The 24,639-nt window shown below is 47.9% G+C and overlaps 2 protein-coding genes across 8 annotated transcripts in view; one reads left to right on the plus strand and one right to left on the minus strand.

The window, feature by feature from the left end:
• The window catches only part of SPATA9 (spermatogenesis associated 9), a 70,524-nt gene extending 55,144 nt beyond the window's left edge, over positions 1–15,380 (minus strand). Inside the window, exon 1 of one of the 6 annotated variants that reach the window (XM_089313043.1) lies at positions 14,994–15,380. Coding sequence is in view for 3 of the 6 variants with exons in the window: in XM_089313045.1 (XP_089169171.1) it covers positions 13,495–13,590 (96 nt within the window). In the remaining 3 variants the exon portion in view is untranslated. Of the gene's footprint in view, positions 1–13,494; positions 14,046–14,752; positions 14,895–14,993 lie in introns of those variants that run through there. The other 5 variants (XM_089313041.1, XM_089313045.1, XM_051854013.3 and 2 more) reach the window with 5 other exon arrangements.
• Positions 14,408–24,639, plus strand: part of RHOBTB3 (Rho related BTB domain containing 3) — a 58,642-nt gene continuing 48,410 nt past the window's right edge. The window contains exons 1-3 of one of the 2 annotated variants that reach the window (XM_008261963.5): positions 14,408–14,744; positions 14,912–15,137; positions 19,393–19,579. In XM_008261963.5, coding sequence (XP_008260185.3) covers positions 14,743–14,744; positions 14,912–15,137; positions 19,393–19,579 — 415 coding nt within the window. In that variant the 5' untranslated portion in view covers positions 14,408–14,742. The remainder of the gene's footprint in view (positions 14,745–14,911; positions 15,138–19,392; positions 19,580–24,639) is intronic. The other variant, XM_051853987.3, reaches the window with a different exon arrangement.

A 24,639-nucleotide genomic window follows, 5' to 3' on the forward strand; every position in this document is an offset into this window, starting at 1 on the left:
GTGGGTATTTGTTTTATAATTATGCATTAAGCTATGCATTTATATCTTTCGCCTTTTGTATATTTCATAATTCCAACGTTTCAAGTAGAAAACAATACTGAACAAAATGAAGTTGTACAATACTTGCATCTAAAAGTCCCAATAATTGTCCAGGTGAACAAGTTTGTGGCATTTAAAAGACTGTTTAAAACATTAGAAGACATGTTATAGACAAATGCACAAGTCCTGACCAACAAAACAATTAAATAATTCTGAACAAAACATACTATTTTTTTAGAAAAAAAAAGTTGCTTTTGGCAAGATTGGGAAGAAAGAATGCTAGCTACAGATTTGGATGTGTTTCAATGCTAATAGCAAAGAGCAGTCCAGAGGCAAAGGGTGAAGACACAGAAGAATGGGGTAATACGAACAGTGCAGTCCCTCCAGAGGGAGAAAGGCAGGCACACAGCACCCCGCCAGGGGACCACCCTCAAAAGAGATCAGGGGTTCTGAATGCGTTCTGGCTGTAGGAGGAGCAAAAGGACGCATGTGGCTGCTCCCACACTTGTCAGTTTGGTCATGCGAAGCTTAGGGGAGGTCGCTTTGATCGTCTCTTTCACTGTGACATAGAACATGAGACTCGTCTTTCCTAAATGGCCTGAACCGCTAATGAGAAAACTTTAGAAAACTGAGCAAAGTGTAAATTGGCTTCACGCAAGTTGCTGCAGAAGTCTCAGGAAAACTCCACCAGGGCATCGTTCTAAGGTAAACTGTTCATACACCCAAACCATGCTGGTGATCAAAACGCCCTGTACCCAGAAGCTTCAGCCATGCTTACTGAACAGAAAAGATAGTAACAGGCTTAAGCGCTTCTTGGCCTTTCGGCGAAGCTCAAATGTAGTAACAGGTTGCCACATAGAATTTTCTGCAGGAGAAAGGACATGCTGGCCGAAGGTCACAAGTTGTAGGTCCTTTGATAGTCACCCTTCTCATTATCAATGAGCATATGGCCATTCTGATTTCCAGAGGGGCCTCTTATGCATTGGGTTAGCACGAGCCTAGTCCCCTGCGTGGGCATCCTGACAAAATATGTTTCTGGACTCGCACAGCCAAGGAAGGAGCCTCGGAAAATGGGACATAACTGAGGCAATGTCATTCCGAGGCCAGCCTGAGCAGCCCGGCTGGTCTCTCCCTAGGACTTCTCTAACTTGGTTATTTAGAACAGCAGCTCTATTCAGACCAATCTGACTTCCAGCAATAGACTTCTAGGAGACCCCAGAGGAGACGGTTAGCAAAATAGTATTGTGCTCACTCGTTAATGCAAGGGGACTGAGTGGTTCCTGAGATCATAGTGAGTTAATACAGCACACTGGCTGCAAATGCCTGCTAATTCTAGCGTCTGGCAGGCAGACTCCCTAAGAGTGTGCAATTTGGAGCCGCTCATGGGTAGAAGCCTGGCATCAGACTGTTCTGTTTTTAAGGCTACAGCCAGCCGGCACGAAAATGCCTGTTCGGAAACAAAAGCAATCAAAGTCTGCTTTTTGGGGTGCACTGTGTTTTGCTTATATTCTATTATGCTTCCCTGCTTCTTGTCTGACTGCAAGTGGCACATTTCTGAGTTTTTCCTGCTCTTTGTTCAGTGATTATGCATTCAGAGACGGGTTCGCAGGCTTCGCCCACAATTCCCAAGAGTTAGGCATAATTAATTATCAGCAAGCTAGAATTTTTCCCAATATGACAATCATCCCCACACCAATTACCAATTATTCTTGGGTCTCTTTTCATTCACCCACAAAAAAAAAAAAAAAAAAGAGAGAGAGAGAGAGAGAGAGAGAGTTGCTCAATAATCAGTTCAACTTCATGTCATTTCTCACCAGATTTCCCTAGGAGAAAAGAGTTTTCTGGCCCTTCAGAGTTTTAATACGTTTTCCTCACAATTTGCCAATTTCTACAGCAGTAAACCAAAGTATGTGAAAGAAAAAAAAAACCACACAGACTAAACCTGGCACAGCCTTTCACTCTGCCGGTGGAAATGTGGTCCTTAGGTTTATATTAAGTCACTGAGGATGTCCGACAACTTAAAGGCAACATTTGAGAGAGTGTCAAAGAAACCTGGGCCGGCAGTGTGCGACCTGCATGGCCACTTGGGACGGAACTGCTGGAGGCACCTGGGGAAGAGTTCAGCTTCCCGCAGGGATCGGTTCTGGTGCACTGCTGCTTTGCTGCCCACACTTGCTATTTCCCTGACAAAGATCTGCCTGTCTTTCAGTGCAACTTGAGGTTGGCCTTGTCCTACCCTTGTCCTAAACCTAGGAGGGGTGTGCGATACCACAACACCCTGAGAAGGCTGAGCAAGCCCCTTCCTTGGCAGAGATGCCACTGGCTGTGAGGGGAGCTGTGGCAGCCACAGGCTGGGAAGTGGCTGTGGATCTGGGGACATCATGGGGAGACACTGGCAGCATAGTTGGGGAGGGGATCATTACTATCCAAGTTCAGGTGTTTTAATTCGAAGGCAAGAGTGGAGAGGATACCCACCAAAGACCATACTGAAGTCTCGACTTCGTACTTGCAAAAAAGAATGGAGCTCTAAAGAGGAAAGTGAACAGCATCATCAGTAAGAATGGCCCCCGGAGATCACTGGGGCAGGTGACAAGCAGGAGAGCAGCAAAGTGAAAACAAGTCTTTAAGACAAGCAGGAGCCGGACCTGCCTCTGCTGGGTGATGTACCCAGTTCTGCATTTCAAATAAATAAATAAATAAATAAGTCTTTAAAAAATTCTCCCCGGTTCTTGCTAATGCACCTGAGAGGCAGCAGATGAGGCTCAAGTATTGAGTTCCTGCCATCCATGTGGGAGACTAGGATGGAGTTCCTAGCTCTTGCCCTCAGCCTGCCCCAGCAGTGGCTGTTGTGGGCAGTTGGGGAATGAACCAGCAGATGGAAGATCTTTCTCTGTCTTTCCCTCTCTGTCACTTTCAAATAATTCAAATATTTCAAATAAATAAAAATTAGTAAACATAAAAAGAGGCAGATTATAGTAAGATTGCATTGAAAAAAATCTATTTTTAATATATAAGAATTCTTCAAAAAGACAGTGTATCAGTATATTAGCCTCTAAATCTAACAACCCATATTTTCATTTGGCTCCAAATATAAAACTTCACAAAAATATTGCACATAAATGAATGACATGCAATCAGTGGTACTTGATACTGACACTAGTATTCATACACACTCCTGGGGGTGGCATTTTGTGGTCCAAATCATTTTACAGTATCTCAAGGACTAAACAACAGAGCAGGCGTAGTCAAGGCCAAACAACCAGATTTCTTTCAAGTTCAACCCTTTGAAAAATGCTGGCAGAAACACGAAGTTCTGATTCAAGGGAACATATGTTCTGGGGTTTTTAAGTAACATCTTAATTGGAAAACAGAAAAGTTGTTTGAAAACCACAGAGCATAGTGATAGAGGTGGGTGGATAACAGACATATGAATAGACCAAGACACAAACATGCTAGATGTTTTCCCAGAATGCTTCAGGTAGTTGGATTTTGCATGTACACAACATTCTGTTGTTCTCGCTTTAGCATCTCCAAACACAAGTGATGATCTCACAGCCTTGAAATTTTGGAAGAAATCCACAATTTAGGGGGAAAAAAATCAACAACTGTAGTCTACTGCTCTGGGAACACTCACCTATTAATAAAGTCAACTTTCCTTAGGAGTGACTGAACTCTGTGGAGTGTGTGCACTGGCTTGTTGTAGGGGAAAAGGAGCCACAAGCCAGTCATTGAAGAAGACACTTGAGAGCTAAAAACAAGAAACAAACAACAACAACAACAACAAAACTACACAAAAAATTTAAAAAAGGAAAGCTAATCTTGAATTTTATGATCTCTGTGTAAATTCTCAAATGCTGTCTCTCATCAGATTATTTAGGACAGTCCCAACCCACTTTCCACACAGCCGATTTCTAGACAAGTAGGTCTGCAGTCGATCTGTGTGGGTTTCCCTCCTCTGCTCCTCACTTCCTGTCTGGCCTTTCTCTGCCCAGGGGCCAGCCCTTGTGCCCTGTTCTGCTTCCTGGCAGCCCTGGTTTCTCTATGCTGTCTTTCCTTCCTTGCCCTTCAGGGCACTAACCAAGGCACCAGTTGGTAGTCTCCAAATCTTTTTAATTAAAAAAAAATTTTCCATTTTATTTGAAAGACAAGGAGACAGAAAGAGAGAGAGAGAGATCTTCCATCCATTGGTTCATTCCTTAAATGTTGCAACAGCCAAGTATGGGCCAGGCCAAAGCCAGGAGCTAGGAAATCAATCTGTTTCCCATGTGGATGGAAAAGACCCATGTATTTGAACCATTATCCACTACCTTCCAAGATGCGTGTTAACAGGAAGCTGGATCAGAAGTGGAGCCAGAACTTGAACCAGGTGCTCCAAAGTGGAACGTAGGTATCCCAAGCAGCTCCTAACTGTCTCACCAAATGTCCATCCCTCCAAACTTTTTTGACTGTGTACCCTATCAGAAAGTATTCTGAGCATACTCCCAGGAGCTTTATAAATTACATGTACAAGTTACCTTGTTAATACAGTGTGAGCACAATAAAACATACTGAAGTAGAAAAATTTCCAATGGATGAGATGATTACACGTCATTTAAAATAATTTAAAAGGTATTAGTAACAACACAAAAACATTTTTTTTCTAAAATATTGCTAACGCAGCTTTTAGAGAGAACAATGACTGGATATGCCTCATTGTGTTTTAAATCTTGGTTTATCTTTTGAGATCCAGCACTGCAGATGGTTTCATATTCAATTTAGTTAAAGGTTCTCTGAATAGAACTCACAAAGGCATGGGACTATCTTTGGCATAGCTGCTTCATAAGCTGAATTACTAAATCACCATACCTATCTTTTAACCCCATTACTCTCTAGGCAAAAGTTTTGGTTGAAATCTGGTGAATACATTTTCCTCTTGCCTAGTGTTAATTTGTTTGTTCATGAAAACGAATCAGAAGGTGTACATTTTTGTATTTTCAGCACATGGCTTCAAAACCCTCTGAAATTGTATTTGGAAAATGCATAATTAGAAAATTCTGTGAGATATAAGAGTTTTTGCAGGCCACATGCATTGCTTTAAATCAATATATTCACCTACATACATATATATAAAATGAGGAAAGTATTTGGAAACACCACAGTGGGTAAGGGCCCATGCCCTGGGGCTGACCGTGAGTTGCAAACCCAGCTTTTCTACTCATTACTTGGATTGCTGCGGGTGAGTTACCTAACCTCTCACATTTTAGACAGGAAGCCCAAGGGCTGGGTGGGGGTGGGGGAGATGCAGGCTTGCTCCTGTTGTAACACCCTTCCCATGAGAACTACCTTAATCCCTTCCAAAGAGTTCCCATTAATCTCTAACTCTCAAAGGTCCCACCATCTCAATGTCGTCACACTTGAGGATCAAGTTTCCAACACATGAACCTTGGGCAGAAAACCACATCCGAACCATAGCACCAACACATAAAGAGGAGACTTCAAAAAGTTGGTGGAAAAAAATGGGATTAAAAGGTAAATTTATTTTTGTAATGAAGTTTTTGAAATCCGTGCTTATGAGGAGTCTTCAAAAATTTCAAGGGAATGCATATTTTAAAAAGCTATGCATGGGCCGGTGCCATGGCTTACTTGGCTAATCCTCTGCTTGCGGCGCTGGCACCCCAGGTTCTAGTCCTGGTTGGGGCACCGGTACTAGTCCCAGTTGCTCCTCTTCCAGTCCAGCTCTCTACTGTGGCCTGGGAGGGCAGTGGAGGATGGCCCAAGTGCTTGGGTCCCTGCACCCACATGGGAGACCAAGAGGAAGCACCCAGCTCCTGGCTTCGGATCAGCGCAGCACCAGCCATGGTGGCCATTAGGAGAGTGAACCAATGGAAGGAAGACCTTTCTCTCTCTCTCTCTCTCTCTCTCTCTCTCTCTCACTGTCTATAACACTCTCTCTCTCTCTCTCTCTCTCTCTCTCTCTCTGTCTCTCTCTCTCTCACTGTCTAACTCTGCCTGGCAAAAAATTAAAAAAAAAAGTTATGCATGGATTTCTTTTGCACTTTAGTAAACTTATGTATTAACTCAATTCCCCATGAACTTTTTGAAGTCCTCTTGTATTTGAGAATGTAGAGAACTATGGGGAGAATTTTTTAAAGAGTTATTTATTTATTTGAAATGCAGAATGAGAGAGAAAAGAAAGAGAGAGAGAGAGAAAAGGTGAGAGAGAAGATCTACTGTCCACTGGGTAACTTTCCAAATGCCCCCAAAAGCAGGGCTGGTCCAGGCCAAAGCCAGAGATCAGGAATTTCATCCATGTCTTCCAGATGGGTGTCAGGAACCCAAGTACTTAGAACATCATCTGCTGCCTCCCAGGCACCTTAGCAGGAAGCTGGATCGGAAGCAGAGGTGGGACTCAATTGCAGGCACTGTGATATGGCATTTGAGGGTCCTAAGTGGCGGTGTAACCTGGTGTGCCATGACCTCCAGCCCTATGAGAATTGATCTGCTGTTGGAAGTGTCATGGGTGGAAACGTCCTTGAAATCAGAAGGCTATGATCTACCAAAGTGGTACCAACACATTCCCTGTGACCTAGCATCCCCATAAACAGACTGTATTTTAAAGCAACAGTCACTCTAGCTGCTTTGTTTACAGTAGGCACAGCTCACATGTTCTCCGATAATGGAATGGATAAGTAGTCACATGTATTTCCACTGGATGCTGCTCTGCAGAGACAAGGCATGAGAGGAACAGAGCACAGCTGTATCAACATGGTAGTCTTACAAATGATGGTGAGCAAAATAATCAAGGCCCAAAACAGTGCCGGTGTCCACCACTGGCAAAAGTCAAAAAGAAGAAAAAGCAAAATGTTCATTTAAGATGCACAAATAGAGAGGAACACTATGGAAAAAAATAATAAGCAATCATCAGGAAAGTCAGTCTTATCATCTCTGAGGAAAAGAAAAAGACGGCTCTCACTGAAGAGGGGCATCATGTATGTGCACACACCTGTGCATGCGTGTGCATAAATGCATGTGTGTGCTTTTGTATGTATGTGTGTGTACACATATATATGCTCTTTCAGGAACATTATTCATGTTCTTTTTTTTTTTATTTGACAGGTAGAGTTTAGAGGTTACAGACAGTGAGAGAGAGAGACAGAGAGAAAGGTCTTCCTTCCGTTGATTCACTCCCCAAACGGCCGCTACAGCCAGTGCTGCGCTGATCTGAAGCCAGGAGCCAGGTGTTTCTTCCTGGTCTGCCATGCGGGGGCAGGGCCCAAGCACTGGGGCCATCCTCCACTGCACTCCCGGACCACAGCAGAGAGCTGGCCTGGAAGAGGAACAACTGGGACTAGAACCGGTGTCCATATGGGATACCAGCGCCACAGGCAGAGGATTAACCAAGTAGCCACGGCGCTGGCTCCTATTTTTTAAAAGATTTATTTATTTGAAAGGCATAGTTACAGAGAGAGAGACAGAAACAGAGTCAGAAACAGAGATCTTCCATCCCTGGTTCACTCCCCAGATGGCTGCAATGGCCAGGGCTGGGCCAGGCTGGGTCTCCCACGTGGCTGCACTTGGGCCATCTTCTGCTGGTTCTCGTGCATTAGTGGAAAGCTGGATTGGAAGTGGAGCAGCTGGCACATGAACTGGTGCCCATGTGGGAGCCCAGCATCACAGGCAGTGGCTTCACCTGCTTTGCCACGGCGAGGGCCCGCTATGCTCAACTTTTTTGACCTGAGAGATTTTAGGAATGTTGATTTTATCAGAATTAAGTTTTATGCATTGATTTTATGTACTTTTTTCTATGCCTTACATTTCACAAAGAAAATATATATATATATATTTTGACAGGCAGAGTGGACAGTGAGAGAGAAAGACAGAGAGAAAGGTCTTCCTTTTGCAGTAGGTTCACCCTTCACTGGCCACCGCGGCTGGCGCATTGTGGCCGGCGCATTGTGCTGATCCGAAGCCAGCAGCCAGGTGCTTCTCCTGGTCTCCCATGGGGTGCAGGGCCCAAGCACTTGGGCCATCCTCCACTGCACTCCCGGGCCACAGCAGAGAGCTGGCCTGGAAGAGGGGCAACCGGGACAGAATCCGGTGCCCCGACCGGGACTAGAACCCGGTGTGCTGGTGCCGCAAGGCGGAGGATTAGCCTAGTGAGCCGCGGCGCTGGCAGAAAAAAATATTAAAATGACTATATAAGGTCTCATTTCCACAAGATCAACCACACTGGCAACATCCAACTGTGGCTCCTGCTCCTGGCTAAAATAGCTGCCATGGATGAATTTCCTGTGGTTTCTCTTACTGTAACCTTAGCATGGAATCTTTCCTTACTTTCAAAAATAATTTTTTTTTTTTTTGACAGGCAGAGTGGACAGTGAGAGAGAGAGACAGAGAGAGAAAGGTCTTCCTTTGCCGCTGGTTCACCCTCCAATGGCCGCCATGGCTGGCGTGCTGCGGCCGGCGCACCGCGCTGATCCTGGCAGGAGCCAGGAGCCAGGTGCTTTTCCTGGTCTCCCATGGGGTGCAGGGCCCAAGCACCTGGGCCATCCTCCACTGCACTCCCTGGCCATAGCAGAGAGCTGGCCTGGAAGAGGGGCAACCGGGACAGAATCCGGCGCCCCAACCGGGACTAGAACCCGGTGTGCCGGCGCCGCAAGGTGGAGGATTAGCCTATTGAGCCACGGCGCCGGCTCTTCAAAAATAATTTTTAGTCAAAACAACTTAGCCACTTACACTTACAGAAGCTTTGTCTCAAACATGTACATTTTTTATCTTTCAAAAAAAAAAGTCAATTCTAGTTTACGTATTGTGGGGAAATGCAGAAGAGAACGGTTATCTTCTCCATAAAAGTTTTCCTTTAGTGGCTCACAAAAGTCATTCCAAAACGCACTTCATGACTGAAACACAATCTAGCAAATACCGCACCGAAACAGATGGATCAGACACCGTCCAGTGGAACATATTGAAAACATCTGCACTGGCAGTCCAAGTGCACAGCAAGCTTCCCACATCATGTAACTTGTTCCAGCGCTCTGGGTGTTCGGCAGAGCTCTGGGTGCCTGTTCTCAGGGTATTTGCTGACAAAGGGATGCAGCTGTTTGCTCCATGGGCGTCCCCGTGTATCACTGCAGACATTTCTATCTTGGCTGGAAGAAAAGCCATTTCCCCAGTGATGTGCTGCTTCTTGAATTTCATTTTTCAGGAAGTTCAGAAGAGGCTTTTCATCGTTTCTTATTGGTGACGTCAAAGCGCCGACTGGGAATAGTTCAATTCTTATGCTTGCTCGAGCTATTCTTGAGCGTGGAAGTTTAGTTTTTAAATGGTTTGTGAATTGTGATCAGCTCACAATATCATTAACTGAAATGTACTTAGGGTAAAGTCAGTGTTAGCCAAAGTAGATGTAGATTCATTGTGAAAATTAGGTTTTGGAGCTGGCATGTGCCATAGTAGGTTAAGCCACTGCATGGGATGCCTACATCCCGTATCAGAGTGCCTGGTTCAAGTCCTGGCCACTCCACACTTCCTATCCAGCTTCCTGCTAACGTGCATGGGAGGCAGCCGATGATGGTCCAAGTACTCGGGCTCCTGACACTCACACTGGACACCGGATGGATCTCTGGGCTCCTGGCTTTGGCCTGGCCTAAACAACTGGCTGTTGTTGCCATTTGGGGAGGGATCCAGTGGATGAAAGATCTCGCTTGCTTGCTCTGTATCTCCCTCACTCTCTGTCACTTTGTCTTTCAAATAAATAAATGATTAAAAAAAAAAAACAAACAAACCAGGATTCTTCATCATGAAGCACTATGGTCATCTGCTTGGTCATTAGTCTTTCACCTTGCAAATGTGGCTCATAAGGAATGCCAGAAGTATTACCTTGGCCAGTGAAGTTTGTTTATTTTTGCAATTTTGCACTATCTCCATGGGCTCACACGTGAACCTCTACTTAAAGATCATCCATAAAAACCTCCTTAGTGGGATACAGGTGCTGCAACAAGTGGCGATATGTTGCAACCACATGAAAGAAAGGGCCTCCACTAAACTGCCTGCTCCTGCCCTTCCTCCCTGCACATACTGTGCACCTGTCCAGTGCACAGGTCATCTAGGGCTGCCAGTGCCAAGCCCCACAGTAAATGTTAGCAAAACTTAATCCCTCCCATAAATTTTTTTTCCCTCTAAAAGATTTATTTATTTTGAGCTACAGAGAGAGACACAAACACACACAGAGAGGCCTTCTGCCTTCTGACTCACTCCCCAGATTGCTGCAACAGCCAGGGCTGGGCCAGGCAGAAACCAGGAGCCAGGAGCTCCATCCAGGTCTCCCACATGGGCACAGGGGCCCAAGCATTTGAGCCATCCTCTGCTGCTTTCCCAGGTGCATTAGCAGGGAGCTGGAATGGAAGTGGAGCAGTGGGATTCCAACCAGCACCCACAACGCTGGCCGCTGTTACCAGCTCTGTCATCTCCTGGGGCAGACCTGGAGATTGTGGAAGCTCCCAGAACCCAGCTGAAAAAGTCTGGAGCCAGGGCCGGCTCTCCAGGGGGGCCCCAGCACACGGCTTCCTCTTCTACTCATTAAGGGAGCTGCTTGTTTTTCCGGAAGCTGGGGGGCTGGGATTCATGATCCTGAGGTCACTGAGTCCCCTCACCTGTCCCTGACTCTGCATCTTAGGAACAGACAGAAGAGAACTTCGAACAAAGTGAATCTGAAATGGTGGCATTTCAGCTGCTAATATAGGGGAAAAATATGTGATTTGGCCTGGCAGCCCTTCCTGTGTGTTCCCCAGTGACCTTGAGATTGGAGGACATGTGATAATCCTATGTGTTACAATTTTGTGACAGCTTGTCCTGGTGAAAGTAATGACTTTAAAAAAAAAATGCTGCTCATAGGAGGGTGCAAGGGAGGAAGGGGAGGGAGGGAGGAAAGGAGTATCATTATACTCTTGGAATTGTATCTAAGAACTGTATTGAATCTGTTAAAAATGAATTAATTTGGGGGCTGGCACTGTGGTGTAGCGGGTAAAGCCACTGCCTGCAGTGCCAGCATCCCATACAGGTGCCTGTTCGAGTCTGCTCCACTTCCAATCCAGCAGTAGATGACCCAAGTGCTTGGGCTCCTGCACCAGAGTCGTGGACCTGGAAGAAGCTCCTGGCTTCAGATCGGCTCAGCCTTGGCCGTTGTGGCCATCTGGGGAGTGAACCAGCGAATGAAAGACCTCCCTCTCTCTCTCTCTGCCTCTCCTCCTCTCTCTGTGTAACTCTTTAAAAAATAAATAAATAAAAGTAAATGAGTTTTTTTTGGCCCAAGTCCTTGGACCCCTGCACCCACAAGGAAGACCTGGAAGAAGCTCCTGGCTCCTGACTACGGATTGGTACAGCTCCAGCCATTTTGGTCATTTGGGGAGTGAATCAGCTGATGGAAGACCTTTCTCTGTCTCTCACTCTGCCTTTCACATAAATAAATAAATAAATAAATCTTTAGAAGTATTTAAAAAATTAAATTAAAAAAACTACTAAGAAGGAAAACTACACATGCATATCAACAAAAATTTGAGATGAAAGGGAACTATTTTAAAGAGGGGCCTTAGGAGAGTTATGGAACGTTATCTTCTTTTTTTTTGACAGGCAGATTGGACGGTGAGAGAGAGACAGAAAGGTCTTCCTTTGCCGTGGTTCACCTTCCAATGGCCCGCGCAGATCCGATGGCAGGAGCCAGGTGCTTCTCCTGGTCTCCCATGGGGTGCAGGGCCCAAGCACTTGGGCCATCCTCCACTTCACTCCCTGGCCACAGCAGAGAGCTGGCCTGGAAGAGGGGCAACCGGGACAGAATCCGGCGCCCCGACCGGGACTAGAACCCGGTGTGCCGGCGCCGCAAGGCGGAGGATTAGCCTAGTGAGCCAAGGCGCCGGTCGGAACGTTATCTTGATGAGATCAGGGAGTGGGCCAGGCCCTCTGTGATGTTCTACGGCCCGAGACAGGGAGCTCTGAGCTGCTGCAGGAACTGACCTCAAAATGTCCGGCCTCGCTCAAGAGGCATCCATTTCTCTCTCCTCTCACAGCACGCGACACACTGCGAGGCTGCTCCGGGCACTGCAGTGCCCCATCTTCAAAGACAAGGCTTCCGAGCAGACCTGGCTGCCTGAGGATTCAGAGGGCAGAGGACTCAGGCCTGCTTTTACCTGCTCGGCAGGGATCAGGTTCCACTGCTGAGAGCTAATCAAGGAGCCCTATCTATATGCAAATAGTGTGGGGAAAGTGCTTTAAGTACCTTGGAAGAGAAAATGGATTAGGTGAGCTTTCTAATCAGGCTGTGACAGAGATACAGCAGGGAGAGGCTGGACCAGGGTCGCTCAGGCTGCAACTGGAGGAGCCCCATCTTTTGAGGAGACGCCACCACTCTTCCTCTGCCTGTCTTCACCTCTTGCAGCTCCCTGAACAAGCTTTGAGCTCCCAAAACCTCTCCATGGCTTCGCACTTGCCCTGAAAGTGAAGTCTGTCCACTTCTTTTCAAGGCTCCTTCTGTTCCAGCATCCCCTTCCCCTAAATCTAGCAGGCTCTCCCTCATCTTCTAAGACCTGAGACAGCATTTACTTCTTCTGTGAACTTGTCTCTGATGACACAGATTCCTTGACCTTTATCTCTGCACTGCGTTACATTCACCTGATTCAGAATCACATAACCAGGGTATTTTTGAAAGGACTGGGTGTGCTGGTGCACACATCTAGTGCCCATTAATGGGCCCAGATTCTCAAGGACAAAGTCTTCGACTTCTGGATCTTCATATCTAACCCAGGAAAACAATGGCCGTTCTCTCCTTTCCCAGCCCTTCTAAGTTGTCACACATCTGGTGACTTTTTTGTTTGCTGGCTGTGTGTAGAAAAAAAAAAAAAACCACTAGCAGATCTTTGCAACTTTGCAATGTTTTCATCTTGCAAAACTGAAACTCTACATGCATCAAACAACTCCCCCCCCCCCCCACACACACACCTCCCCCGCCCCTGGTAAACCTTCTACTTTCTGTTTTCTGAGAGTCTGACCACACTGGATACCTCATCTCAATGGAGTCAGGCAGTGTGTCAGCTGTCTGTGCGTGACTGGCGCATTTCACATCACAGAATGTTCTCTCCCGTGTGGTAGCACATGGCAGGCTTGCTTTTTAAAGACGGCTTACTCCTCCCCACTCCCCACTGTCTGTTTCGGACCTGTGGGTTCGGGAGGGGACCTCGGAGAAAACAACCCACTTCCTCCTGCCTCAAGAGAAAAGGTGACCCGGTACGCCTGTCAGGTTCGCGACAGCTGAGGCTCTAGCGACTACACAAGAAATCACACCAAATGCAAGAGGAAATTGGATTAAAAAAAATCAGAGAACACATGGAGAATGCCTCTAGGACCCCCTAGCTGAGCACACTTCCCTCAACGGAACAGGGGGAACCCCCTCCCCCAGGAAAAGCCGGGGAACTCCCACGGGCCTGTTACCTTGGTCCGGGGCACGGCCCCACGCTGTACGTCCTGTTTCAAACCCTCAGAGCACAGCCTGATGTTACAGGAGGGTACAGGGAGTGCACGGAGCATCCTACCAGCACAGGGAGCCTGCGAGAACCGTCCCGTTCGGGCGGGCGCTGGCCTTCCGGCTTTTCCAGGCAGCGGCAGGCCCCTCGCTCAGGTGCGTTCTCACCTGCGACTCTCCACTCTCCCTGCACGCCCACGGTCGTTATTTGAACAGGAGTTCTGCGGAGCCACCACGGGTGCCTGGAAAACTCCCCAGCCACGCAGCCCCGCCCGCGCAACTGCCTTTCAGAAAACGACCAGCACTTCAAATCCCAGTTTGTGGAGAGGGGGGAAAAAAAAAACTGTCCAACGGAGCTCCAAATCGTCAAGACTCTCCCCAGCACCCGCATCAGCGAATTAATGGGCGCGTGAACAAAGAACCCTTTCTGCAGCCGCCTGAATGTGGCTTTCATTCCCCCCCACCCCCACCCCCCGCAGCAGCAGGATTTCAGAAAACAGCCGAAGCGCGTGTGGACAAACTGCACGGCGGCGGACGTGGTCAAGCACTTTCTGCACGGCCCGCAGGGCGATTGGCTGCCCGCTCGGCCAACGGGCGCGCGTCCCCCAGCGTCCTCAGCCGGGAGGGGGCCTCTCCAGGCGCCCGGGGGGGCGGCGAACTCGCCCCGGGACCCGCGCTTCGGCCTCCCAGCCGCGCCTCTGCGCCCCGGCTGCGGGGCCTCGGCGGGGAGCGCGTCCCCCACTCCACACCGATACCGACCCGGGGCTGGCACGTGCTGCGCCCAAAGGGGGCGGAGGCCCCAGCTCCTGCCCTCCCCAAGGAGGAGGAGGAGGAGGAGGAGCAGTGAGAGGAGGAGGAGGAGGAGGAGGAGGCGGCGCAGCGGCTGGGCGGGAGGCGCGGCCGACTGGGGGCTGCAGAGCGGCCCGCACCCGCGGCGACTCTCGGGTGTCCGCGAGCACTTCCTGACCTCGGGCAGCGCGCGCACCGTCCCCCCGGCTCGCACGCCCCGCGCCCCGGCTTCGGCGCGCCCTCCCGCCCGCTGCTGGCTCGCGCGGCCCCGCTGAGCGTCGGCCGCGCCGCGGTGGAGGCGCGCGAGGGGCCGCGGCGGGGATGAGCGGACTGCGGGTAAACACGCCGCCGCCGCCGCCGCCGGGCCCCGACACGCTGTGAGCAGCCGCCCGGCCCCGAGGCGCCGCCCTGCCCCGCGACTGGAGACCATGTACGTACGCGTCGCCGTCCTGCCATTGTCCCCTGCCCGAGCGCGCGCCGTGCGCCTGAGGGGGCTCCCCTCGGGGACCCGCGCCCACCCCGGCCGCGCCGCGCGCCGCGCTTCCTGCTCCCGCGAGCGCCGGGCGCTGACCTCGCTGCCTCGCTCTGCCCGTGCAGGTCCATCCACATCGTGGCGCTGGGGAACGAGGGGGACGCGTTCCACCAGGACAACCGGCCGTCGGGGCTCATCCGCACCTACCTGGGGAGGAGCCCGCTGGTCTCGGGGGACGAAAGCAGCTTGTTGCTGAACGCGGCCGGCACGGTCGCGCGGCCCGTGTTCACCGAGTACCAGGCCAGCGCCTTCGGGAACGTCAAGCTCGTGGTCCACGACTGCCCAGTCTGGGTAAGGGGCGGCGGCCGCCCGGGCCCAGGCCGGGGAAGCTCGTCTTTCACTCCCCACCACCTTCCGCCTCGCGTGACCGTGGCGCGTCCGCGTTACCTGCTCGGAGTTTGGAGCTGTGTGTGTGTGTGTGTTGGGGGGGAGGGTGATCCTAGGTTTCGGGGGACAGGGGACCGAGCACATTCTTAGAACGGGCAACCTTAGAACGGGCAACCTTTGGTAGACGCGCGGCTGTCACTTAAACGTGCCAATCTCCAAACGGGGCCGCCGGGGTGCACCAGCAGAGAGCAGGGATTTTCATGGCATGTGTTCTAAAAATACAGCTCCTCGCGACACTCGCAAGGCGAAAATACTTCGCCCTGGGACAGTTCAGAAATAGGACCCCTGGAGAGGGGTGGGGGAGGGGCGGAGCACTGACCGCCTGCACTTCCAGCCTTCCTAGTTCCTGCCTTTAATTGTTGTGGTAATGCAGATGCTTGCCATCGATCAGGCATTTATTTCCAGTGACTCAGACATCAGAAATAGTATGACGGTGCTCCCTCGGAATTTAAAAGAAATCTGTAGATTTGGTGAGAATTAAATGAAGCTCAAACTTCATCCTGATTTGTGAGAACTGGATAAACGGAGAAAGGAACCTACCTCCCCTCCACACACACACACACACACACGCTTTTAGTCCACAGTAACATGGGATTTTTAGAGGCGTCACTTAATCGTATTTGAAAATCAGAGTTCTGCATGTTTCAGTTGGAGGTGACATTTTACAGCAAAAGAAGAAAATACCAGTGGCCTTGTGAGATCTTACACTGGAGCAGTGAAACTGGATCAGGGCTTTGGGGACTCACACACCTTTCTAAAGAAAGGTGTAGGGTGTGCTTTGAGACATTTCTCCTGCAAGCTTCCTAGCACTTTGTGGAAAGAAAAGATCACTATTCCATACAAATGCTCACAGGAGAGTTACGTTAATATGCTAATGCATTATGTATGCTACTCTACATTAATATGTTCATATGTATAATAAGTAAAAGCAGACACGCGTCGCTGGGCCAGTGGCTGTGCTGTATAGAGCAAACATGGGGTGGAACTTAACTGGCTGGCAGCTGTCACTAAGTAAATGAACCATGTCTTTCTCTTTCTTTGTGAAAGATGTGATGGCCTAAAACCTTACTGGATCGACATGCAGTTGGACCAATATTTGGAGAATAGAATAAGTAGGTTTGGGGGAAGTAAAATAAGCTCAATTAGGATGTTAGGATTACCTTTGCTGTTTTAACCTGGGGATGTTAACCCTTTCCTGTGTTTGGTAGTCGGTGCTTGTGAGCCCGTGGGTTGTGTGTGGAATTAAGTGGAGGGAAGAGGCTCTGGAGTCTGGGTGTTTGCTGTGGACTGGCTGTTAGGGCTCCTTATTCTGATCACGCTTTCTTTGGTTAGACTGGCAGCACCGAATTTGTAACCTGGCACAGTTTTCTGGGTTAGTACTATCTTCAGACACAGCAGGTAACACTGGCAGAGTTGCTCATAATGAAGTGGGTGAGATCAGTAGCATAGCTTGTCAGAGATAATAAAGTGGGTATTTTGTTACCTATGGATTTAATCAGAGCGTTGAATATAGCGGAACAGATGGAGCACAGATTTCGATATCAAAAGGACCTGATTTCTGATCCGCATGCTGCCACTTCTTTCATCTTGGTTGGTGACATTGGTTAGTCTTGTACTTGTTTCCAGCCTTCGTTTCTCTCTCTGGACAGTCATCCTGAACCCTGCTCCCTAGAGCATGCTGAGGGGTAACTGAGATGGCACAAGCCAAGTTCTAAGTGTAGAGGCTGATCTGCAGGTGGCACTCCGTAAGTGGTAGCTGCACTAAGGGTTTATGGCAACTTCAGCATCACATGCTTCGCGCTAAGCAAAGTTCAAGGTTTATACCCCTACAATACACTGGGACAGATAGCCATGTTAGTACTCGGTAGGTACTGTATTTGCAGCCCTACAATCCAGCAGAAATTTATAAAAAAAAAAAAAATGAGTTCAATTCTCCAATGTGGCTCCAAGCCTCGTGTTGCATAACCTCCCGGACAAAGCCCTGGGAGTGATTTGCAAGGAGTGGGAGCACTTGATTTCCTTCATCGTTCTAGAAACTGAAGGGGCATTTTCTCTTTGACACAGCTTGAGACGAAATGGGTGGTGGTTGCCACAGACTGGAGTGAGACAGTCATGGCTTCCCGCCCCTGGTTCTCTCCTGCAGATCTTTAGCCTGCCCTTGGTCCCTTTCTGGGTGTTCCTAGCACTCTTTAAACACATGTGCCTGAGAACCATTGGAGGTAACTCGTTATTTAGTGCGCCTGTCTCTTACCCACCCCATTTTTGTGCAGTTACGTTATTAATTTCATACTTGCAGTTCTTTTCCTGTTTACCAAAAGTATTCCCTGAAAGCAGTGAGGTAATGCATTTGTAATTTTCTTGTGCAGGGTCTGAAGCTCTGATTTGTGTTACAAATTAAAAGTATTTATAGTCTTTACATCCCCAGTACCACAGAGTTAATGATGCCCAGACCTATTTTTTTTTTCATGGTGTTTTTCCTTAAAATACCATCTCATCTCCCTCCTCCACCCCATACCTCTGGAATTTTGAACTATTTATGGAATTTTTGAACTATCTGGAATGCAAAAAAAAAAAAAAAAGCTACTCGTGATTTATTTTCTTGGCGTTAATGTTTAATATTGGCCCTGCTTATATGTAGGTTCCTCTGACTGCTCTCTTTATTTGTGATACAGATACTCTGTTGCACTTGTGTACTTTGAACTTGAGCACTCATCAGATACAGCGGGAGCTGAATGAGCTTTGTGGTTTGGGATTTGAGAATTAGTGTAGTGCTCTGCTGAGAAGTGCTCACTTTGTCTCCTGCTGTTCCCTCCGCCTGTCTCCAGCCCCTTAATACACCCTGCCAAGTTCAAGCCTTTGCCTTTGGCGTTTTGTAGTCCATATATATTTGGGGGGGGGGCTTTTTTTTGTTTGTTTTAAACATTTCAAAATTACTCTGTCGCCTTCCCACTTTTGCCAGAGTGTTTGTGAACCCTGCATTTCTTGGAGCTCTGAGCACGCTTGGGTGAGATGGGTTGGGTGGGTGGGTGGGGGGCGAGGCTCAAGGGTATACTTGGGAGGGACTCTGGTGAGAAGCACTCCCTGCACAAAGGTATGGTTGTGCACTCCAGAATTTTCCACCATAATATCACAGTTCTGGTTGATTCGAACACTGTTAACCCTGTTTTAAATGACTATTTCAAAGAGCAAACTTGCAGAGCCCTGCAGTTGTGGATGTGTTAGCCGCCTCTAGCTGCCTGTTTCCTTAATCTAGCTTTATGACATCCTAGAAACACATACCAGGGGCCACATGAAGGGACACGTGGTGATTAATAGTTAACTGGAATATAGGAAGAAGGCTACTTGAGCATATTTGGCAATGAAATTCAGATAACATAAAGGGAGTTTCATTCCACTGATAGTCACATAAAAACTTGGAAAAATGATTTTTTAAAATACTGGAGCTTTAAATTTTTTAGGAACAGTGTCCATAATGAAATCACTTACAGCACAGGAACTAAGATCTCAGAACTAGAGGGGGGTTCATCCTGAATTTTTCATTTATATGAGCAAAAAACATGAGTTGCAGATACCTTCCTTAGCATGAAAACACCTTGTAATTAATACACAGTATCCTTCTATGGAGGTGTACCCCCACCTACCACCACACACATACTGCACATATACTGTCCAGGGGATGTGGGAATTTTGCAAATGTGAATGAAATAGGTGGACACTTCCAAACCCTGTAGTGTGCGTGTGGCTCAGAGCTAGTCCTTTGGTGCATTGTTATTTGCAGTGAGACCCTTGCATCGAATGCCATCATGTTACATTTCTTTTTTTAAATCAGTAGGGGATAAAAACAGCATTATTTGAAAACAAAGGGCTTATATTGCATGACAGTTATTTGGAAACCTTGTTTATTTCATCACACAAAGATTCTCCAGCTCTCACACCACTGCATGGCTGCTAGACTAAGTGAATAAATAAAAAATTTCAAAAACAGAGTCAGTGGACTGTGGGCATTTTAAATTTTATGTGGTTATATATTTAAAAATGAATTTCTTTTTACGGAACCACCAAATTACAATCTCGCAAGAACCGTGATGTGTTATAGTTTAGTTTGTGCTTGACTGGAAGATGATAGATGAAAGACGGCTGTTTTGCATTTTTGGTTTAGGATATTTTTGACAGTGACTGGTACACCTCTCGCAATCTCATTGGAAGTGCCGACATCATTGTGATCAAATACAACGTCAATGACAAGTTTTCGTTCCACGAAGTAAAAGATAATTACATCCCAGTGATCAAAAGAGCACTGAATTCAGTTCCAGTCATCATTGCTGCTGTTGGCACCAGACAAAATGGTAAGTGTTTAAATTCTCTTTATTTTTTTAATAACAAGCATGGAGTTGCCATATTAATTTTAAATAGAGCCATGTTGATAGATGATGAGTACGGTTTAGTTTTTGAAAATGGGGTTCATCATTTGATGTGCTAGTGAGACCCCCAAGCAGAGGGTCAGAGGCTGCTGTGATTCTAATAGGTACATCTGTCATCTCAGCTGCTTTCTACGGAGGGGAACGAAGTGTGTTCCTTAGATGCCTCCAAGTACTAGGCCCACACTGAGCCCTGCAGAGCTTCTGACAGCCCAACATCGGCCCAGTTGAGAAGGAGAAATTGGCCACATAAAGATGTAGGCGTGGGAGCAGGACTTCTGTGTAGCGATCAGTGAGCCACAGCCCCACCAGAGAGGAGCGATGGGCCCCAGGGCTGCTGATTGGGCCTTTGCCTCGGTGTGTGTGCCTGTCAGTGTCCCAGAATTCCCTCTGACCCGAGGGTGTTTTACAGATCTTGTGGTATCTCCTCAGCAAAGCTGCCTTGAAAAGTTGGCTTGTAGTCATGCCTTTTTTGACTTTGTCATTGAGACAGAGCAAAGGGAAGGACACAGAGGTCACCAAGGCACAGCCTGACTCCCTTTTACGCTTGCATGCGTCCATCCATCCTCCCAACACACATCGAAGCCTTGAACTGTCTCAGTGCTCCAGAGGGCTCCCGCGGGCCCCTTCCTAGGTAATAACACCTCTCCTCGCAGGTAACTGCTGGGCTGACTTCTAACCACACAGGGAAGTTTGACCTATTCTTGAGCTTCCTGCCAGTGGAATTACACAGTATGTAGTGTCTTGTGTTTGGCTAATTTCAGGTGGCACAATGCTTTTGAGATCCACCCACGCCATGCTTCCAGTAGTCTGCTTTTTGATTGCTGGGTGTTACTCCATTGTGTGCCTTCTGCTACTGATGACACTGGGGTTGTTTCCTAGGAGTGGACTGTTGGGCCACAGGGTCGGTTTGTGTTTCTTATTAACAGGTACAGCTGAAGCGAACTTGACACTCCTTTGACCTCACATCCCTTCTACTTCCCTCTCTTTGTTTTATTTCTGGTCAGGGTTCTTGAAAGGGTCATCCATACTTCCTGAGACCACTTCCTAGTCATTCTTCAGTCTGACTTCTACTTGCACAATTACACCAAGTCCATGCATGCCCTGCATGGCCGGTTGTATCCTTATTGCCACATGCAGGGTATTCTGGTAATGGTGCTGTCTTTGAGATTATCCAGATGTGAGGAGTCAGACGGGTCCATAGGAAGTGAGGTTGGTCCTGGTGGAAAATGAGGTAACGGGGGTCCCTCTTAACAGGGTATAAAATGGCCAGCGCTGCGGCTCACTAGGCTAATCCTCCGCCTGCGGCTCCAGCACACCGGGTTCTAGTCCTGGTCGGGGCGCCGGATTCTGTCCCGGTTGCCCCTCTTCCAGGCCAGCTCTCTGCTGTGGCCCAGGAGTGCAGTGGAGGATGGCTCAGGTGCTTGGGCCCTGCACCTCATGGGAGACCAGGAGAAGCACCTGGCTCCTGGCTTCGGATCAGCGCGGTGCGCCGGCCGCGGTGCGCCGGCCGCAGTGCGCCGGCCGCAGTGGCCATTGGAGGGTGAACCAACGGCAAAGGAAGACCTTTCTCTCTGTCTCTCTCTCACTGTCCACTCTGCCTGTCCAAAAACAACAACAACAACAACAACAAAAAACAAATAAACAAAAAGGGTATAAAATACTGTTTCTCCGAAAGTTATCTTTAGCAATATCGAAGTGCCTGTCCCACTCCTTGGGAGCTTCCAGTCTTATGAGAATAGCGGGGGAGTGGTAATTCCACCCTTCGGATGGTTTTTTGCCTTACCATGAACAAGCTAGACTGGACAGGCAAGGTGACAATCCCAGACTTCTGATGGGTTTTGTCTCCACTTTCTAACTTACTGTTAGCGGTTGTTCTGGGTTTTGCTTTGTTTTGTTTTGTTTTCCCAAAAAAAGTGTGCTTAAAAGACTCAGACCCTCACAGTTCAGGCAGTCTGCCCCTCTTGTAGCCCCCCTCCCTCTCTGATCACTCCAGCAGGAAGTTTCGGGTTCAGATGAATCTTGCTTTTCTCTCTGCTTTGTCTGTGTGGAAATTCTTTCACGTGAGACAAAGAACTGGGGGGGTCTTTTTCCGCAGCCATTTCTCCTGTAACAATACATGCCTCTGCCTCCACTTTATAAAGCTGTTCTTCCTTTGCTGGCCTCGAATTCTGTCTTTATGGGTTCCTGCACCCATCCCCATGTCAGGGAGTGGCTTCCAGGATTGTTTTTTTGGCCTGTCCTTGCTTTTTACCTAGACCATGAACCTGCTAACGCACACCCTCACCTCCTTCGTCCACACACCAATGATTGTCCAGTCTGTGTCTCTGTTCCAGACTCTCTTCTGACCCCTGTATCCATAGACGTTGCAGTCCTGCTGTGTCTGCCGCCTTGGGGTGCAATGCCGAGCCATCGGCCAAGCTGGAATCATCCCAGATCAAGCTTTCTCTTCCATTCCTCGTGTCCAGTTGATAAAGAAGCTCTTTTGATTTTATATTTTAGATAAATGTGTATCTCACTGCTTTCTCGTCATTGGATTTCAGCTCCTAATCATTTAATTATCTGTGACAGTGGCGTTCTTTCTGGTCTCCTATAAAAGGGCGGTTGCGGATTTTTAGGGCCTAAAACTTAACACAATTTCAGAGGTTCTTCGTAAAGGAAATAATGCAGTCACAAATACATACTAGGTGGCTTCAAAAAGTTTGTGGAGGAATGGCATTAAAAGATAAATTTTTCTTGGTGCAAGAAGTTTTGAAATCCTTTTTATGTTTTTTCATAATCTACATTTTCCCATGAACTTGTTGAAGCCCCCTTATATACATATAAAAATATAATAAATATGTTAATGAAATATTAATAAATATGTAGTATTAACGAGTATATTAATAAATATAATAAAAATATTTAGAATGAGGGAAATAAAAGCACACTAATTATAAACGCTGTCAGGTACCACATTTACAAGGTGTTTGTTATTGAGCTGCCGGGCACGTCTGTAACTGTTATTTGGGGGCTGCGTTGTCTATGATCGCCTCTGCGTGGGATGACCACTTTGTGACACCGTGTGCAGGGCAGGAGAAGGGGCACGGGTGTTCTCCCAGCATGTTTCCGCCTTCTGCCGGCTCCCTGGCCTCAGGCACCCAGGGCTGTGTGTGTTGATGTTTCCGCCAAGCATCCTTTGTCCGGAAGTCTGCACTGTGGGTGGCAGAGCATGCCTGCTGCAGGGGGCAGTTATCAAGACACTTAGCTGTAGAAGGAAGTGACTGCAAACCACACATCATAGCTCCCTAGGCCCAAATTCCCCTTGGCAGCATTCTCAAGATGCCCCTGGTTGCTCCTAACCTACATGACCTAGGGGAACTGAGTCAGATTGGGAAGACAGTGTCTTCACCATGTAGAGTGAAAAAATTATTTTATATGCTTTATAAAGGCATAAGATTGTGTGAGAGAACACAAATTGTGCACCTTATGGGATTCCTTGTCCCCGCATCACTTTCGCACGCATTGTCTAAGGACATGACCATTCTGTTAGCCACACGACAGTCATCACTCAGGACATCTTTTCTCAAATGGGTCAGTTTGAATCAGCTTCTGTATACACACATTTGCTACTGAAGATTCCGATGCTCTGGGGGTGTTCATTATTTCAGGTGTCATTGCTGTTGGACCTTTTCATTGGATAGAGCCAGAGATCGCATATATATATATATATATATATATATATAAAATATATCTTATATACATATATATATATATATGTTACAGGTTTCCACTGATACCCTTATTCCAGTCCAGTGTCTGCCTCTCACTTCTGTAACTTTCTGCAACAGTCCCTACCTGAAATCCAGAATGCTTCATGATCCATCCTCTGACGTCTTGTAGAACCCTGTTGGACCCAGTGCTCTGTGTCTCATGTACCAGTCACACAGAGCTCCTTGAGAACTTAGCATCCTTGGGTCTGGGAAGTCTCAGCCCTCTGACTTCTGACGCCCATCCACTGTGTCTTCTCCTCTCGGGACTCTAACTGGGCAGACGTTGGCACTTAGGGATCTTTTGTGCCATCCTCTTGTCTTTCTTTCATGTTTCCTACCCCTGTCTTTATGGGAGAGTTCCTTGGCCTTGTTTTCTCGGCTTACACCTTAGTTCTGCTGTGTCCACTCTGTGTTCTTCAATTTGCTATTTCAGTACCTTTTGATATCCAAGACCTCTAGTTGTTTCCTTTTCATTATTTTGTGTTCTTAGGATGCAAAATACCAAACAAAACAAAACAAAAAACACATCAAATTCCTCAGGGTGATTATACTTAAGAATTTTGTCTTGAGTGGTCCCTTCCGTCTGGTTTTGAGTTGATGTTCTAGGTCTTTCCATCTGATGATATTTTCTGTCATGGTAAGGATGCTTCTGAAACTCGGGGTTGTTCTCCGTTTGCCAACTTGGCCAGTGTACCTGCTCTGTTGCATGGGTGCCTTCGTCTTCCCCTGCCCTCTGCTCTGGAGGCTGGGGTGGGGGTGGGAACACACTCAGGGTCATCCGCAGGCCTGGCTGCTGCCCTCTGCTCTCTGCTGCAGCCAGCCTCAGTCAGTTGCTTATAGGCCTTGTGCTACTCCTCACTGCCCGTCTTCGTGAGCAGTGGCCACTCTGGGTGCTGTGGAGTGTGCAAGGTCCACCTCACTGTGGGCTTCAGGCATCTCTCTGGTCCGGGGCTCTTACCTGCCTGCATTCTTGTCAGGCACAACTCGTCTCTGGCCTGATGAGGTCTCTTACCTCTGCGTTTGTGCCTGTTGTCCTGTGTTCAACCTTCTCTTCTCCCTCTCCTTCCTATTTCTTTCCTCCCTTCTTTATGTCCTTGTTTCTGAGACTTGGCAGAGCAGGGAGCTCCCGTGTGGCTGCTTCTGCCATCCACCTTGAAACCAGAGTGAGTGTGTTCCTGTTTCCCTCACCTCAGCCCTCTCTTGGATCCAAGGCCTTTCTGCACAGCTGCCAGCCGT

Source organism: Oryctolagus cuniculus, chromosome 14, assembly GCF_051225735.1.
Source record: "Oryctolagus cuniculus isolate XC-2025 breed Fujian yellow rabbit chromosome 14, ASM5122573v1, whole genome shotgun sequence".
NCBI classification, from domain to species: Eukaryota; Metazoa; Chordata; class Mammalia; order Lagomorpha; family Leporidae; genus Oryctolagus; species Oryctolagus cuniculus.